General features: G+C 32.9%; 1 protein-coding gene across 1 annotated transcript in view; it reads right to left on the reverse strand.

Moving 5' to 3' along the window:
- Positions 1-5,954: 5,954 nt before the first annotated feature.
- Positions 5,955-16,009, reverse strand: part of LOC150110628 (WD repeat-containing protein 11-like) — a 355,935-nt gene continuing 345,880 nt past the window's right edge. Inside the window, exon 26 of the mRNA XM_090399950.1 lies at positions 5,955-8,460. Within this exon, the coding sequence (XP_090256076.1) occupies positions 8,315-8,460 (146 nt within the window). The 3' untranslated portion in view covers positions 5,955-8,314. The remainder of the gene's footprint in view (positions 8,461-16,009) is intronic.

Genomic DNA, 16,009 nt, shown 5'->3' on the forward strand with positions numbered 1-16,009 from the left:
AGATCTGCGGCAGCAAACGATAGACCATTCAGTATCTCAGGAGTAGTGGTAAAAGTATTGGAAATGTTGGTAAAAAAGATAATTCAAGTATGGATGAATAAGAATATAATACCCTATGAAGGGCAACACCCTTCGTGAAGCGTAGGTAGTGCCTTTGTGATCTATTAACTTTTTATAATAGGGTAAGAACTGAGTTGGATGAAGGGAACGGCTACAGGATAATACTAGATTTTGTAGGGCATTTGACAGGATACCATGGAGCGCTATTATGCAGACTACAATAAACTGGGATGGATACGAAACTAGTAATATTGATAAAAGGGAAGTTGGACACATACCAAAAAGTAGTATATGGAGGAGCAGAATCCAGGAAATTAGTGGTGTGCCAAATGGTTATCACTGCTGTTTCATTTTTACATAAATATATAGCAAATAATTTCAACATAGATATTCAGTTGTTTGCTGATGATGCAAAGTTGGGTAGAGAAATAGGTAATCAAGATAATGTAGAGAACTCAATATCATTATCATCATATTCCTGCCAGGTACCCTCAAGGGGTGTACAGGATATGATAGTAGTACATGAAAAATTTACATCATTACTAACTACACTTAATCTACTACTAATTTACACTTTTCCTCCAAATCAGTCTGTTACTTGTCAAGACTCCAACATTATCAGATCTTATATTTCTATCGTCTAAGGCACTTTGTATCCAGTATCAATCCACCTATATCTTGATCTTCTGTGGGTCGTTTTGCTGCCAACCTGGCAGAGAACACTTGTTTTGCTAATCTTTCTTCACCCATTCTGTTTAAGTGACCATACCACCTAAGATTAGCTCTGATAACATATTGCAGGATGTTGACAAAGTCAAGTTCTTTCCTAATATTCTCGTTTTTAATATATTGCCATTGATGTCATCTGTTCACACCTCTAATCTTTCTCAGGACTCTCATATCTGCAGTCTTTGGTCAAGTGTTATATTTCTGACTCAGCTTTCAGATCCCTAAGTTAAAAGTGGTTTGAACTCTGTCTTTGTATACAGCTAATTTAATGTTCCGACTAATTTTTCTCTTATTCCATTGACTTCCCGCCATACCAGATTTGCTGATTATGTTGTCTATTTCTATATATTTAATTTACCATCTTGACTAAAAATCCTGCCTAAGTAGCTAAAATATTTTACTTGTTCTACAGGTTCTCTGTTCACAATGCAGTTGACATTTTCAATGATTCTACCTACTTTCATTGTCTATGTCTTTTTATTGCTGACCTTCATACCATATCTATTACAAGTTATTCAATTTAGTCAAGGAATCTTGCAAACTTGTAGTAGATTTATTTAGAAGTATAACATAATTCACATAAAGCAAAGAGCTGACATTAACATCTCCAATTTTGATATCATGTTTAATACCACTTTCCTTCATAATGTGATCCATATAGATAATGAATAACAGAGGGGATAATGTACATCATTGTCTGACACCAGATTTAACATTAAACCATCTTTCTGTACTTCCTTCAATTCTAATTGCTGACTTACAACTCAAATAAAGACTAAGTATTGCTGGATATAATGCCCCATTGACACCATATAACTTTAGCATATTGAACAGCTTCTCTCTCTCGGCGCCTTGTCATATGCTTTTTCCAAATCGACAAAACTTAAATACAGATCTTTGTTATATTCCCATGCTTTCTGCACTATTTGTCATAAAGTGAAGATCTGATCCTGACAGCCTCTATTTGGCCTGAATCCAGCTTGTTCTTCACCAACCTTTTCTCAAGTGTACTTGCATAGATCTTGTACTTGCATAATTACAGAGGAAATACATCTGTAATTCTCACATTGTTTTATTTCCCTTTTTATATATGGGTACTATGAGAGCTCTACTCCAATCATCGGGTATTCTTCCCTCTGTACAGGCCTTCTGAACTATGCAGTACAGCCACTGTAAGATTCTTATACCACCATACATCAGCATTTCTGGTCGAATATCATCTACTCCTGCTGCCTTTCCACATTTCAAGCCTTTGATGGCTTTTTCTACTTCAAGTATGGATATGTATTCCTGACTGCCTGTCAGTGTTTTTTTACCACTGTGCTGACATCACTGGTTATTTCATTTAGCAGTTTTTCAAAGTTTTTCACCTGTATCATCTCTAACTCCTTTTACAGCACTCTTTCCTCCATTCCTAAGTTTCTTCAACAACCTCCAGAATATTTTGCCTCCTTCTTGATATTTTTTTTTCTATATTCTTGCCAAAGTCCTCCCATGACTTTTGTTTAGCTAGTTTTAAACAGTGTTTAGCGTTCTTGCATTTGTCTCTATTCTCTGAGAGCACAAGCTGACTTATTTGACAGGAACTTTTGATATGCTTTCTTCTTGCCAGGAACACTCAGTAGGGAAATACCTCTGTAATTCTCATATTCAGTTTGATTTCCCTTTTTATATTTTACACAGTGTTTAGCGTTCTTGCATTTGTCTCTGTATTCTCTGAGAGCACAATCTGACTTATTTGACAGGAACTTTTGATATGCTTTCTTCTTGACAGGAACACTCAGTAGGGAAATACTTCTATAATTCTCATATTCAGTTTGATTTCCTTTTTTATACATGGATACTATTAGAGCTTTACTCCAATCATCGGGAACACTGTGTCTAGGCTTTCTGAACTATGCAGCACAGCCACTGTAAGACTTTCATACCATCATACTTCAGCATTTCTGGTCAAATATCATCTACTCCTGCTGCCTTTCAACATCTCAAGCCTTTGATTTCTTTTTCTACTTCAAGTACGGATATGCATTCCTGACTATGCCTGTTGAGTGTTTTTTATCACTGTGCTGTCACTGTTTGTTTCATTTAGCAATTTTTCAAAATAATTATTCCATACTTCAAGGATATCTTTTTCTCCCATTTTCATGTCACCTTTATCAGCACTCTTTCCTCCATTTCTAAAATTCTTCAACAACCTCCAGAATATTTTGCCACCTTCTTGATATTTATTTTCTATGTTCTTACAAAGTCCTCCCATTACTTTTGTTTAGCCGATTTTACACAGTGCTTAGCTTTCTTACATTTGTCTCTGTATTCTCTAAGAGCACAAGTTGACTTATTTGCCAGGAACTTTTGATATGCTTTCTTTTCCTTCACAGCCTCTTTAACTTCCTGTGTCCACCATGGAGCTCTGATTTTTCTATCGTTGCAGACAAATTCACCACATGCCTCTCTGGCAGAATCAATTAATGTTTTGCCACTGAATGTATTGTTTGATTCCTGTTCTCACTCTTTCATTTTTTCTTCAATAATCTTTGTATTTTAGTCTCATTTCACATCTGAGAGCTGCTCAACTTTTATTTGCTTTAAAACTTTCTTACATGTTATTCTTTTCAATATGAAATTCAATTTTATCCTGCTCAAGACTAAATTGTGATCACTTCCAATTTCAAATCTTCTGTACACTCTGTCCTGCACCAGGGAGAAAACATCACTATCAACAATAACATAGCCAATGAGACTTTTCTTATTCCTTGCCTCTTCTCTCCATGTGAATTTGTGCACATTTTTATGTTGGAACATGGTGTTAGTAATAACCAATCCATGTCCTGAGCAGAAATCCAACAGATATTTGGCATTATTAGTTTTCTTTTCTTGAAATTTTCCCAAAATATTTTTGTATGTCTCACAATCATTTCCTACTCTGCTATTTAGATCCCCAACAAGGACCAACTTTTCCTTTTTCATTGTGTCAGTTGCTTTTTCCAAAGTCTCAAAAAATTCCTCCACTTCTACCTTCTGTGGGACCATAGTCACAAATAAGTCTCATTGTCCAGTTCCCCATTCTCATATTTGCCCACATTACTCTACTTGAGACTGACTGTCATTCAAGATTAGCCTTGTATTTTGTGTTGAATACTATGGCTACTCCTTTTCCTTGCCTGAATATAACATTTTGTATTTATTGCTCAGAATGATCTCACCAGTTATTGTATTATTTGTTTCAGTCACCCCTATTATGTCGATCTGGTACTTATCTAATTCCTCAGCTAGCTGCATTTCTTTGCCATTCAGGCTTCTTATGTTGAGTTGGGGTTTGTTTTCAGATTTGTTCCAGTAGCTGACTTTTCGCTGTTTGCTCTGGCGAAAACAATGGGGGCCTTGTTTAACCGGGCAACACTCCAGCCGGCATGAAATTTTGTCATGTTGTACCATCATTTTTTATTTTGGTTTAACCAATAAGAATACAATTTGGTCGGCTGAATCCCAAATTGCCAGCCCATCCTTGTTCGTTCAGTATCCAAGTAGATACCCAACAGGGTGCACCATGCGAAGGTGAGGATTGGACATTAGGTCAGAAGCCTTGGTCGGTTCTCCGCATTCGTTTAAAGGCTATGTGGAGGTTTCCTCTCAGTTATACAGCTTTGACCCTTAAGCACCCCATGTAGAGCTTACAAGATGATTTAAACAAGCCTCTTTCAGCTTGATTAGTAATGTGTAGTTTGTGTTCGAATTTCAAATGTGTCAACTTTTTGGTACTACAGTAAGTACCCCCCTTATCTGGAGGTTAACTTTCCGTGGTTTCAGTTACCAATAATCAACCCCAGTTTGACAATATAAAATGTAAAATTCCAGAAATAAACAATTCATAAGTTTCAACTTGCGTGCCATTCTGAGTAGTTCTTGGTTATCAGATTGGTTGTTGCAGTATTGCTGTACTTGTGTTCAAGTAACCTTATTTTACTTAATAATGGCTTCAAAGAACAAGAATAATGATGCTGGCAATTTAGATATGCCAAAGAGAAGCCATAAAGTGCTTTCTTTAAGTGGAAAAATGAAAGTTCTCAACTTCATAAGGGGGGGGGAGAGAATCGTATTCTGGGGTTGCTAAGATTACATTCATATGACTAATTACAGGTATATTGTTATAACTGTTCTATTTTATTATTAGTTATTGTTGTTAATCTCTTACTGTAATTATTAATTACTAATTAATAATTACTCTTATTATAGAGGGTTCGGTACTATCTGTGGTTTCACGTAACCACTGGAGGGTCCTGGAACGTATCCCTGTGGATGGGGGGGGGGGGCTACTGTAGTTTTGTCTTGTTCAGTTGCATCACTTTTTTTTGTTGTTTTCTTTGAGTGATGCACATAAACAATTTATTAATTTGAATAACTAGACTAAAGTTTGCATTTAATAATGAAATTTGTTCAAACATTCTGATATCGGAATGTTTTCTCACAACCCCCCCCCCCCCACCCCCTCGAATTTGGTGCTCCCACATGATATATTTTGTTATCTCACATAAGATAACTGAAGACTTGCTCTTTATTTCTGACTAACTGTAGTAAACAAAAACAAATCCAATTCATAGATGTCCAAAAAAGTTTGTCAAAACTTGGTGGACTTGAAAAATATGAGTGTACATTAAATTTAATATTTATTCTATGGCATGAGATTTTTTTTTGGATTCAGTGCTGCTTTGCTCCCAAGTATACACTTGCTGCTCATAGGCAGCATCAAATTTTACTTGTTTTTCTGTGGCATGGGAAAAAACTTGTATGACTTATAAAATCATGAGAAAGCAGAATGAACTAAGAAACAAAAATTTTTCCCCATTCCAAAAGGAAAAACACAATATCATAGCAATGTTATATTATTATATAATATAATATCTTGATGAAATTCAAGGATGAGTCGTGAGAAGTCACTATACTACACAGCATTACATAATCCACCCTCTACATTAACTACATAGTATTTTTTTCCCTGTTAAATTGAAAGGAAGAAATATATGGAAGAAAGAATTCAAAGTTTAAATTAAAGTATAATGTTGGCATTAAAATCAATTACACAAAATAATTTCAATGCAATAAACTGGATTTATGTTATTTTTTTTTATAAAAGTAACATTTAATAAATTCATATATCATTAGTCAAAACTTACATTTAAGTATCTGTGGTATTGCTAATTAATATCCATTATGGTTTACAGAAAGCTTTTTAATATTAATTACAGAATTCAATAAGTGCATACTATAATGTGGATGAAACAAAAGAGATATACAACAAATGATGACCAACTAGTACTTCACCTATAAAAACTTCAGAAACTGAATGTTTTTCATACAGTGATTCAACCAATCTTTAAATTCAGAATTATGTTATAAATTTTTTAGAGTACTAATTAAAAAAAAAAAAGTGTAATTTCTGTTTATTTCAATTGAAATAAATAGAATTTTAAATAAATTTTAAATAGTTTAAAATTGAAAGTAAACATGGAATTAACCTTTTCACTGGCCGTAGTGGAGGAAACAGTGAGCCAACATTGCACTTCTTATCCATGTTATTAGGTGTTACAGAATCGTATACAGATTTTGCTGAACATCTATAGACGTCGTGGCCGGTTGGGGTGTTAAATGTTTATTATAAGAAAGATTAAAAATCAAGCAAAATGAGCACAATATCTATCTTGAGTGATTAATATATTAATATTTTTTTTCTATATATATATAAAAGAAAAATTGTTTTTCTAAAGTTCCTCATGAAACAATGACAGAAAAATAAACATTAAGTATGCTGCTACATTTGTTCTGAATTGATTTCTTAAAATCCCAATTTTGAGATCGCCCTTAGGAGAGTTAATTTATTATTTCATTAAATACATATCTCTGATAGAATTCAAGTGGTATAAGAGATAAATGAACACCATGAAGGAAAATTAATAACCTATAAGAAACATTTCAATCATGTAACTGATTTGTTTGAATGAGCAAATTTCCAAAACAAACTTAACATGCTTTGGTAAAATAACTGTGTTATAGGATTTGATAGGATCTACACAATTTTCTGGGAATAATAAGTTAAAACTCAGTATTATGACAACTGTTTATAATACAAACATGATAGCCAACATTTGTTGTCTGTATATCAGATGAAAACTATAATGTACTGTGTCAAACTGAGTTTTAACTTAGTTATTTTCAAAAAAAAAAAAAAAAAAAAAAATCTAAATCCATCAAATATTACAATAAAACATTATCAGGACTAAGAAAACATAATGATGAAATTTTATGCTGCATCTGCTGTGTTCTTTTGAATTTAAATCACGACAACACTGCATATTCTTTTTTTTTTGTTGTTGTTGTTGCTTATGCCATCTGATTTGTTATATTTGCTAATATTTAGAGGTAGTGAAACATTTAGAGCAAGCCATCCTTAAATTATACCCAACTCCACAACCATAGAGAGGAGGATAATCTCCATGATGTCACCAAAATAATCAACATTTTCTTAAAAAAAAAAAAAAAGATTTTTTTTTTTTTTTTTTTTACAAAAATACAACACATTAACTTATTTTAAAAATCATTACAAAACAGATTTAAAAAATCCCAAACACAGATACACTAACTTCAATAATTAAATTACAAAAACAGAAATAAAATTATCTGAAAATATTAAAATACTCTATGCATTTAAGATTTTACAAATAAAACATATGACATGTTTCTCCCTTTCACATGACATGACATGGAAGGAAGGGAGTGGTTTTGAACATCTGAAATACAGGACAAGAATGAGAGATCCAAATATTGAGTCCCAAGAAAGGTTCAGTGTCAAGTTAAAGCCATTTTTTTGGACTCTTTCTTTATTAACTAACTATAGAGTGAAATATAATGTATACACAATTACTCAAAAATCATTAACATTAAATGCATAAAGTTATTTTGAAGTAGAGTAAACATAATGTTATATTTTAAAAATAAACACAAGGTTATTCTATAATCAAAACTGTACATTGTTGCTTTTGACTTATTCATATAGGTGACAACTCTCAATTAAATATAAACTGTTCCTTTCATAAAGAAACAGTAATCCTTTATGTGATCTAGATTTCTATTTTCAGTTAGTGTAGAATGAAAAAACAACTGCAAGGACACTGGTTAAAAAAAAACAAAAAAAAAAAAAACTAGTGTGTGATGATTTCATATAAGAAATTCTTTTTTAAAGAAGAAAAAATGTGATACCAGGATATGGAGGTAGCTTTTGTTCAGTGGTGAAACTGCTATACCATGAAAAAAATGTGGTAAGGAGAGGGAGGATAACTCCTAAAGAGAAAGTGTAAATTTAGAGTAGGAGGGTGTGTGTTTGAGGGGAGGAGAATAATAATTATAGTTCACCACTGGTCTTGGTCTTGATTCCATTATCAAAAAATAACTTGCCAAATAATATATTTGTGAAAGACTGCAAATTATCAGTGGCTTGACTAGTCTTAAGTGGCAATAGCATCACAGGAATGTCTTAAGAATCTTCTGACAAAATTTCAATTTCTTTTTTCAAATCAAATCCTCGCTCTCCAGCTAGACAGCAGAAGTGAAAGGCACCTTTATAATTCTTCAGGGCTAAAAGATATCTTGCATAATCCAAATAGATTGCTTCAATTAAACTATATGACAAAAAATTAAGGATTATATAACTCAGACCTTAGTTTTAGAAGTTTACAATAATTCTTGCTTAATACAATAATTTTATCATGACAATTAGGTTAGGAATAATAGGATATCATATTTATGTGACACTGTTCATAAACATGAACAGTGTCACATAAAGTTAAACTTTTTCTTAGAGGAAAAGAAACTGAGGAGGTTGCAGATTAGAACAGGATTTTATAATTGTATACATTATAACTATACATAATGATATACAGTAAGTTACACAACATCCAGAAAACTTTGGAGAAGCAGTGTGAGGGATAACTTGATTTTTGTCAACTTCATATATTTTTCTACACTATTGAAAGGACACTTCTCTATAATACACATATTTCTGTCAGATTAATGAAGTTCAAGAACCAAAAAATGTATGAAGTTTATATATATTTAAATCTCAAGTATAAAACACATTTTAGTGAATACATACAAAATGAGGTTAGAAACTAGTCTATAAAGTAACATGACATTACATTACATCAATTATCATATGGTTTTCTTGAAGAAAAAAGCAGAGTTATTCTTACAGAAAAGCGAATCTAGAGAAAATGACTATGGAAAAATATTGTCCCATCCCATCCCTGCCTTCTTTCTTCTCCTCTTTTCTTATAAGTTTAAGCATATCTATGTTGTTATGCCAAAGTAATAAACCTATCAAGATAAAAATAAACCTGATTTAGCAATTTGATTTTTCCTCTTTTCTTGCTAACCAAGATCTTTTGAATACTATTTAAATATATTACTTATAAGAGTTAAATTTTCTCAACATGAGAGGTGCTAAAAAGGATAGTGAGATATCAAGAACAAAAGCATTTAAGTGAAATTAATGGTCATATTAACAGAAATAAGCTCGTCTCTAAGCTAAAATAAATTATGTTAACATGAAAAGAATTTATAAGGTTACATAAATAAGTCTGTTTTAATAAATATTGTTGACCTCCCTTATAAAGGCTTATTTTTCATTTTGCAGTTTCACTTCATAAGCAATAATAATAATCATAACTGAAAGCTGATTTAATAATAATCTTTTTTTCCATGCAGGTTGATTGAATTCTCTGCACAAAGTTTAGTTACCATCATTATTATAAGCTTGTTATATCCATGAAGATATAGGAATCCCTCGCTTTACATGATTCCAAATAACATGGTTTTTTACAGTTTATGCCTGCAAATGGTTTTTTGAATTAAAATGGTTAATAAACTATACCACAATTTATTTAATATGGGTTAAAAATTAACATGTTGGTCTGGATGAAACTTCTGGGACTGTATATAGCTTTATTGTACCACTAAATATAGTACAGTACAGAGGTTATTATAGTCCATGTACTATATTTAATGACAATTAATATAATTGAAGACAATTGGAATTTTTATTGTAGCATCACAGTATCAAATAAATACATTGTCTAACATTCTTTTTCAAATTTTTAGTTGCATAAACATGTGGTAACAGCTGTTTATAGTACAGTCACTGGGTGCGGAAACCAAATGATTTATGTAACTGGAAATCAGAACTGCATTTCAGATTTTTGATAATCATTAAGACAGTTCACAAATGATAATTTTGCAAATAAAATTTAACTAAAAACATTCAAACTAGCATGCTGTATATATACAGCTTTTAGATTATTCTCCCAGCCATTCTGTTCCATTAAATGATTTCAATGAAAATGTGAAATGATATATTTACCACCAAATACAACATCAATTTTACAGATTATAGATCAAGGAACAATTGCAATCTTTAAGGCTTATTATAAGAAACGAACTTTTGAACAAGCAGTTCAAGGAATGCAGCCAGACAATTATACTAGTGGAGTTCTGGAAAAATTATATAAAAAAATGCTATTGAAAATATAGTATTGATAAAGTATTACACCAAGTGACACGAGAGCTGAATTGAAAATAAACTTCTGCCACATTGTGCAAATGATTTTATAGACTTTACTCAACAAATGGACTCTGTTCTTAGAGAAGAAATGACTGATACCAAAAAAGAAGCAGAAACTGCAAATGCTCAGGAATTATTAAACTCACATTCAGAACTGAGTGATAATGAGCTTACTGATATCGAAGAACAAAATGGAAGAAAATGCACCAGTGAAGGACATAACTTTAAAATAACAACTCATGGATACTGATCCTAACCATGACTGTAGCATGCAAGCCCACTGGATGATTGTGAAGATGAAATTGTTAATAATTAGTGTATATATAGAGAGAGGATATTCATAGATATTATCTTAATATTAATCCTAGCATAGAGATAATCTCTGTTTCTAACAATTATTTTTTTAATTTATTTCTGAGTGTACCTATATGTTTTTATATGCACAAGGGTTCACTCCAATTGGTGCAATGACCTTAACTCTTTCAGAATCCAAATAAATCACTGACTCAAGACCAAAATACAAAATAAACACATTTAATATAACAAAAACAATATATATAGACGTCTTCAAACAACTTTACATTACTAACTACAAATTTAATTGGATCCAAGGCCTTTTTTAAAATAAACTTAGACTTAAGACTAAACACTTTGTTTTCAAAATGACAAAATGTTCATAGCCAATTTCTCTCTCTGTCAAGGCCCTTTTATGAAGATATATGACTCCATTTTTCATTTACACAGGATCCTTTTCTCATCATTATGTAGCACACATTAATTCTTCCGAACTTAATTCTGTCTCTTTTCTTGAGTAGAAATAATAGTTAGATCGGGCATCCTTAATACAGATGAAACTTCCTAATCAGACATTTACGTTTGCTATTTACGTTCCTTTAGAACGTAAATCTGAAAACAAACACCAACTCAACATCACCAGAGTTAAAGATCGGTACTATCAATGTAAGAAGCCTGAATGACAAAGAAATGGAGCTAGCTGAGGAATTAGATAAGTACCAGATCGACATAATCGGGGTGACTGAAACAAAAAAGATCAAAACTGGTGAGATCTTTCTGAGCAATAAATACAAAATGTTATATTCAGGCAATGACAATCAAGGAAAAGAAGAAGTAGCCATAGTATTCAACACAAAATACGAGGCTAATCTTCTTGAATGGCAGTCAGTCTCAAGTAGAGTAATGTGGGCAAATATGAGAATGGGGAACTGGACAATGAGACTTATTTGTGCCTATGGTCCCACACAAGGTTCTAATAAGGTAGAAGTGGAGGAATTTTTTGAGGCTTTAGAAAAAGCCACTGACACAATGAAAAATGAAAAGTTGGTCCTTGTTGGGGATCTAAATAGCAGAGTAGGAAATGATAGTGAGACATACAAAAATATTTTGGGAAAATTTGGAGAAAAGAGCAAAGCTAATAATAATGGCAAATATCTGTTGGATTTCTGCTCAGGACATGGACTGGTTATTACTAACATCATGTTCTAACATAAAAATGTGCACAAATTCACATGGAGAGAAGAGGCAAGGAATAAGAAAAGTCTCATTGACTATGTTATTGTTGATAGTGATGTTTTCTCCCTGCTGTAGGACACCAGTCTGTACAGAGGATTTGAAATTGGAAGTGATCACTATCTAGTCTTGAGCAAGATAAAATTGAATTTCACATTGAAAAGAATAACATGTAAGAAAGTTTTAAAGCGAATAAAAGTTGAGCAGCTCTCAGATGTGAACTGTAGACTAAAATACACAAAGATTATTGAAGAAAAAATGAAAGAGTTTGAGAACAGGAATCAAACCTTGGAGATTCAGTGGCAAACTCTGAAGAAAACATTGATTGATTCTGCCAGAGAGGCATGTGCTGAGGTTGTCTGTAAGGATAAAAAAATCAGAACTCCCTGGTGGACACAGGAAGTTAAAGAGGCAGTGAAGGAAAAGAAGAAAGCATAACAAAAGTTCCTGTCAAATAAGTCAGCTTGTGCTCTTAGAGAATATAGAGACAAATGCAAGAATGCTAAACACAGTGTAAAACTAGCTAAACAAAAGTCATGGGAGGACTTTGGCAAGAATATAGAAAATAAATATCAAGAAGGTGGCAAAATATTCTGGAGGTTGTTGAAGAAGCTTAGGAATGGAGGAAAATGTGCTGTAAAAGGAGTTAGAGATGATAAAGGTGACATGAAAACGGGAGAAAAAGATATCCTTGAAGTATGGAGTAATTACTTTGAAAAACTTCTAAATGAAACAAGCAGTGATGACAGCACAGTGCTAAAAAACACTGACCAGGCATGCAGTCAGGAATACATATCCATACTTGAAGTAGAAAAAGCCATCAAAGGCTTGAAATGTGGAAAGGCAACAGGAGTAGATAATTTTCGACCAGAAATGCCTGAAGTATGGTGGTATAAGAGTCTTACAGTGGCTCCACTGCATTGTTCAGAAGGCCTGGACAGAGGGACAAATTCCCGATGATTGGAGTAGAGCTCTCATAGTACCCACATATAAAAAGGGAAATAAAACTGAATGTGAGAATTACAGAGGTATTTCATTACTGAGTGTTCCTGGCAAGATCTATGCAAGTATACTTGAGAAACGGTTGAGAAGAATTGTGGAAGAAAAGCTTGGTGAAGAACAAGCTGGATTCAGGCCAAATAGAGGCTGTCAGGATCAGATCTTCACTTTACGACAAATTGTCGAGAAAGCATGGGAATATAACAAAGATCTGTATTTAAGTTTTGTCAATTTGGAAAAGGCATATGACAAGGTGCCAAGAGAGAAGCTACTCAATACACTGCAGTTATATGGTGTCAATGGGGCATTATATCAAGCAATACGTAGTCTTTATTTGAGTTGTAAGTCAGCAGTTAGAATTGAAGGAAGTACAGGAAGATGGTTTAATGTTAAATCTGGTGTGAGACAAGGATGTACATTATCCCCTCTGTTATTCATTATCTATATGGTTCACATTATGAAGGAAAGTGGTATTAAACATGATATCAAAATTGGAGATGTTAATGTCAGCTCTTTGCTTTATGCGGATGATGTTATACTTCTAAATAAATCCGCTACAAGTCTGCAAGATTCTCTGACTAAATTGAATAGCTCTTGTAATAGATATGGTATGAAGGTCAGCAATAAAAAGACAAAGACAATGAAAATAGGCAGAATCATTGAAAATGTCAACTGTGTTGTGAATGGAGAACCTGTGGAACAAGTAAAACATTTCAGCTAGTTAGGCACGATTTTTAGTGAAGATGGTAAATTAAATATAGAAATAGACAACATAATCAGCAAAGCTGGTATGGTGGGAAGTCAAATGAATAAATTCACATGGAATAAGAGAGAAATTAGTCAGAACACTAAATTAGCTGTATACAAGACAGTGTTCAAACCAGTTTTAACTTATGGATCTGAGAGCTGGGTCAGAAGTAAAACACTTGACCAAAGACTAGAGACCACAGATATGAGAGTCCTGAGAAAGATTATAGGCGTGAACGGATGGCATCAATGGCAATATCATATTAAAAACGATTATATTAGGAAAGAACTTGATATTGTCAGCATCCAGGAATGCGTTAGCTTTCCTGGATGCGTTAGCAGAGCTAATCTCAGGTGGTATGGTCACTTAAATAGAATGGGCGAGGAAAGATTAGCAAAACAAGTGTTCTCTGCCAGGTTGGCAGGAAAACGACCCAGAGGAAGACCAAGATATAGGTGGATTGATACGGTACAAAGTCCCTTAGACGATAGAAATATAAGATCTGATAATGTTGGAGTCTTGACAAGTAACAGACTGATTTGGAGGAAAATTGTAGATAGGAAATTAATAATGATGTAAATTTTTCATGTAGTACTATCATATCCTGTACACCCCTTGAGGGTACATAGCAGGAATTTGATGATGATGATGATAGAACGTAAATAGCAAATTCTTCTTTTATTCACTAAATGCTTATTGACAGTCTTAACTCTTCCAATAAAAAAAAAAAATTACAGTTCTACGATTCCCTTTTCGGAATCTACTATAAATCTTTCAATTAGTGTTTCCTCCAATATTCCGTTTAAGACCCATATAGCAATATTTCTTTTATTTATCCATATACTTATTCCACATTAAAACTTCATAGTTCCACGATTCCTTTTTCGGAATATACTATTCATTTTCCTCCGACTGTCACATAAAAAAAACTCAAGTTCCTACGGACCTAAATATCTGCCGGCCTGTGTTCTAAATTCCTCCTAAACGCTCTCTTGTTTAGAGCTGTTACTCCGATACCGAACGCTTTTCTATCAGCTGTCGATCACTCATCAAACTTCTCGGGGAGCATGCGCACTCTGTGGCAAGCGAGAAACTAAGTACTGTATAATGGCTGACACTTTGTCTCCGTTAGTGACAAGAGAATGTCCTCATAAAACACAACTTTTGATAATTTTAAATTACAATAAAATTTGTTTAAAGTAACACAACTATTCAAATCCGGTAAGTACATAAACTTTTATGTACTTACCGGATTTGAATAGTTGTGTAAAAATATTCAGAATTTTAATTATGATTATTTTTACAAAATCATCTGATGGACTCATATCACTGACTTTTGTTTCATTATCTTTGAAGAAAAAAATCAAGAGCAAACTACCTTATTCAAATATTTCTCATAATTTTCTTTTAAATATACATGTATAATTATGAAGACAGATTATTTGGTGTTTAATAAATGTTCAATTGCTTCAAACATTCTATTATACTTTATAATTACATTGGTAGCAAAGTGTGTACTGGGGCAAAAAAAAAAAAAAAAAAAAAAATTAAAAGCCCATGGATGAGTTACATTTTTTTAAAAATTACTTATTGTATTCAGTTAACATTTTCACTTAAGATGGTATTTTTATGGATACATTAACTGTTTCAAGTGAGGAATTCCTGTACTAACATTATAATAGCATTAAACACTGTAAAATAAGACTCATTATTGGATGGATAATCCAACAAACCATTATGTTTGTCTGCCAGTCCCCAAGCAAAAGTTCTAGTTCTCACACCTTGCCAATCATATAATCTTACTTAATTTCCAAGGAGAATAATCCTTGTTTTTCTCTCGTCCTATCATGTACTTACAACATCCCATCCCCAAATAAATGTTAGTTTATACTACAATACTATTAGTATAAAGAGTAAGCTAAGGGTTAGATAATTTATAAATCCCTACCCTAAGAGACCAAATGGAGTTCTTGCAAACCTCTTTAGGCTTTCAATAAGCAAGATGGTGGTTTCACAGTATGAGACACTGGGAAATAAAATTCATCCCCCACTTAAAAAAACATTTAAAATGCATTAATATCAATAGTGGGATTCAAATTCACAATCTCTTGGTTGGAGAGTGCTTGGTTGTTGCACTAATCAGCTAACAAGGCCAGTATTGGGTGTCTTCTACAGCTAGCCTATAATGCTCTTAGTAACTTATATGTTTCTTATATGTACAACATAGTTCACCAGTGTATCACACCTTTACTATTTATTAACAAAATTCTGCAATCTATCTTCAAACACACACATGAATGAAGCATTCGATAGATCAATCTTTCACAATCTTGGTCATC

The sequence above is a fragment of the Typopeltis vanoorti genome, chromosome 1 (genome assembly GCF_054136105.1).
Source record: "Typopeltis vanoorti isolate ZY-2024b chromosome 1, IOZ_Tvanoo_1.0, whole genome shotgun sequence".
Taxonomy (NCBI): domain Eukaryota; kingdom Metazoa; phylum Arthropoda; class Arachnida; order Uropygi; family Thelyphonidae; genus Typopeltis; species Typopeltis vanoorti.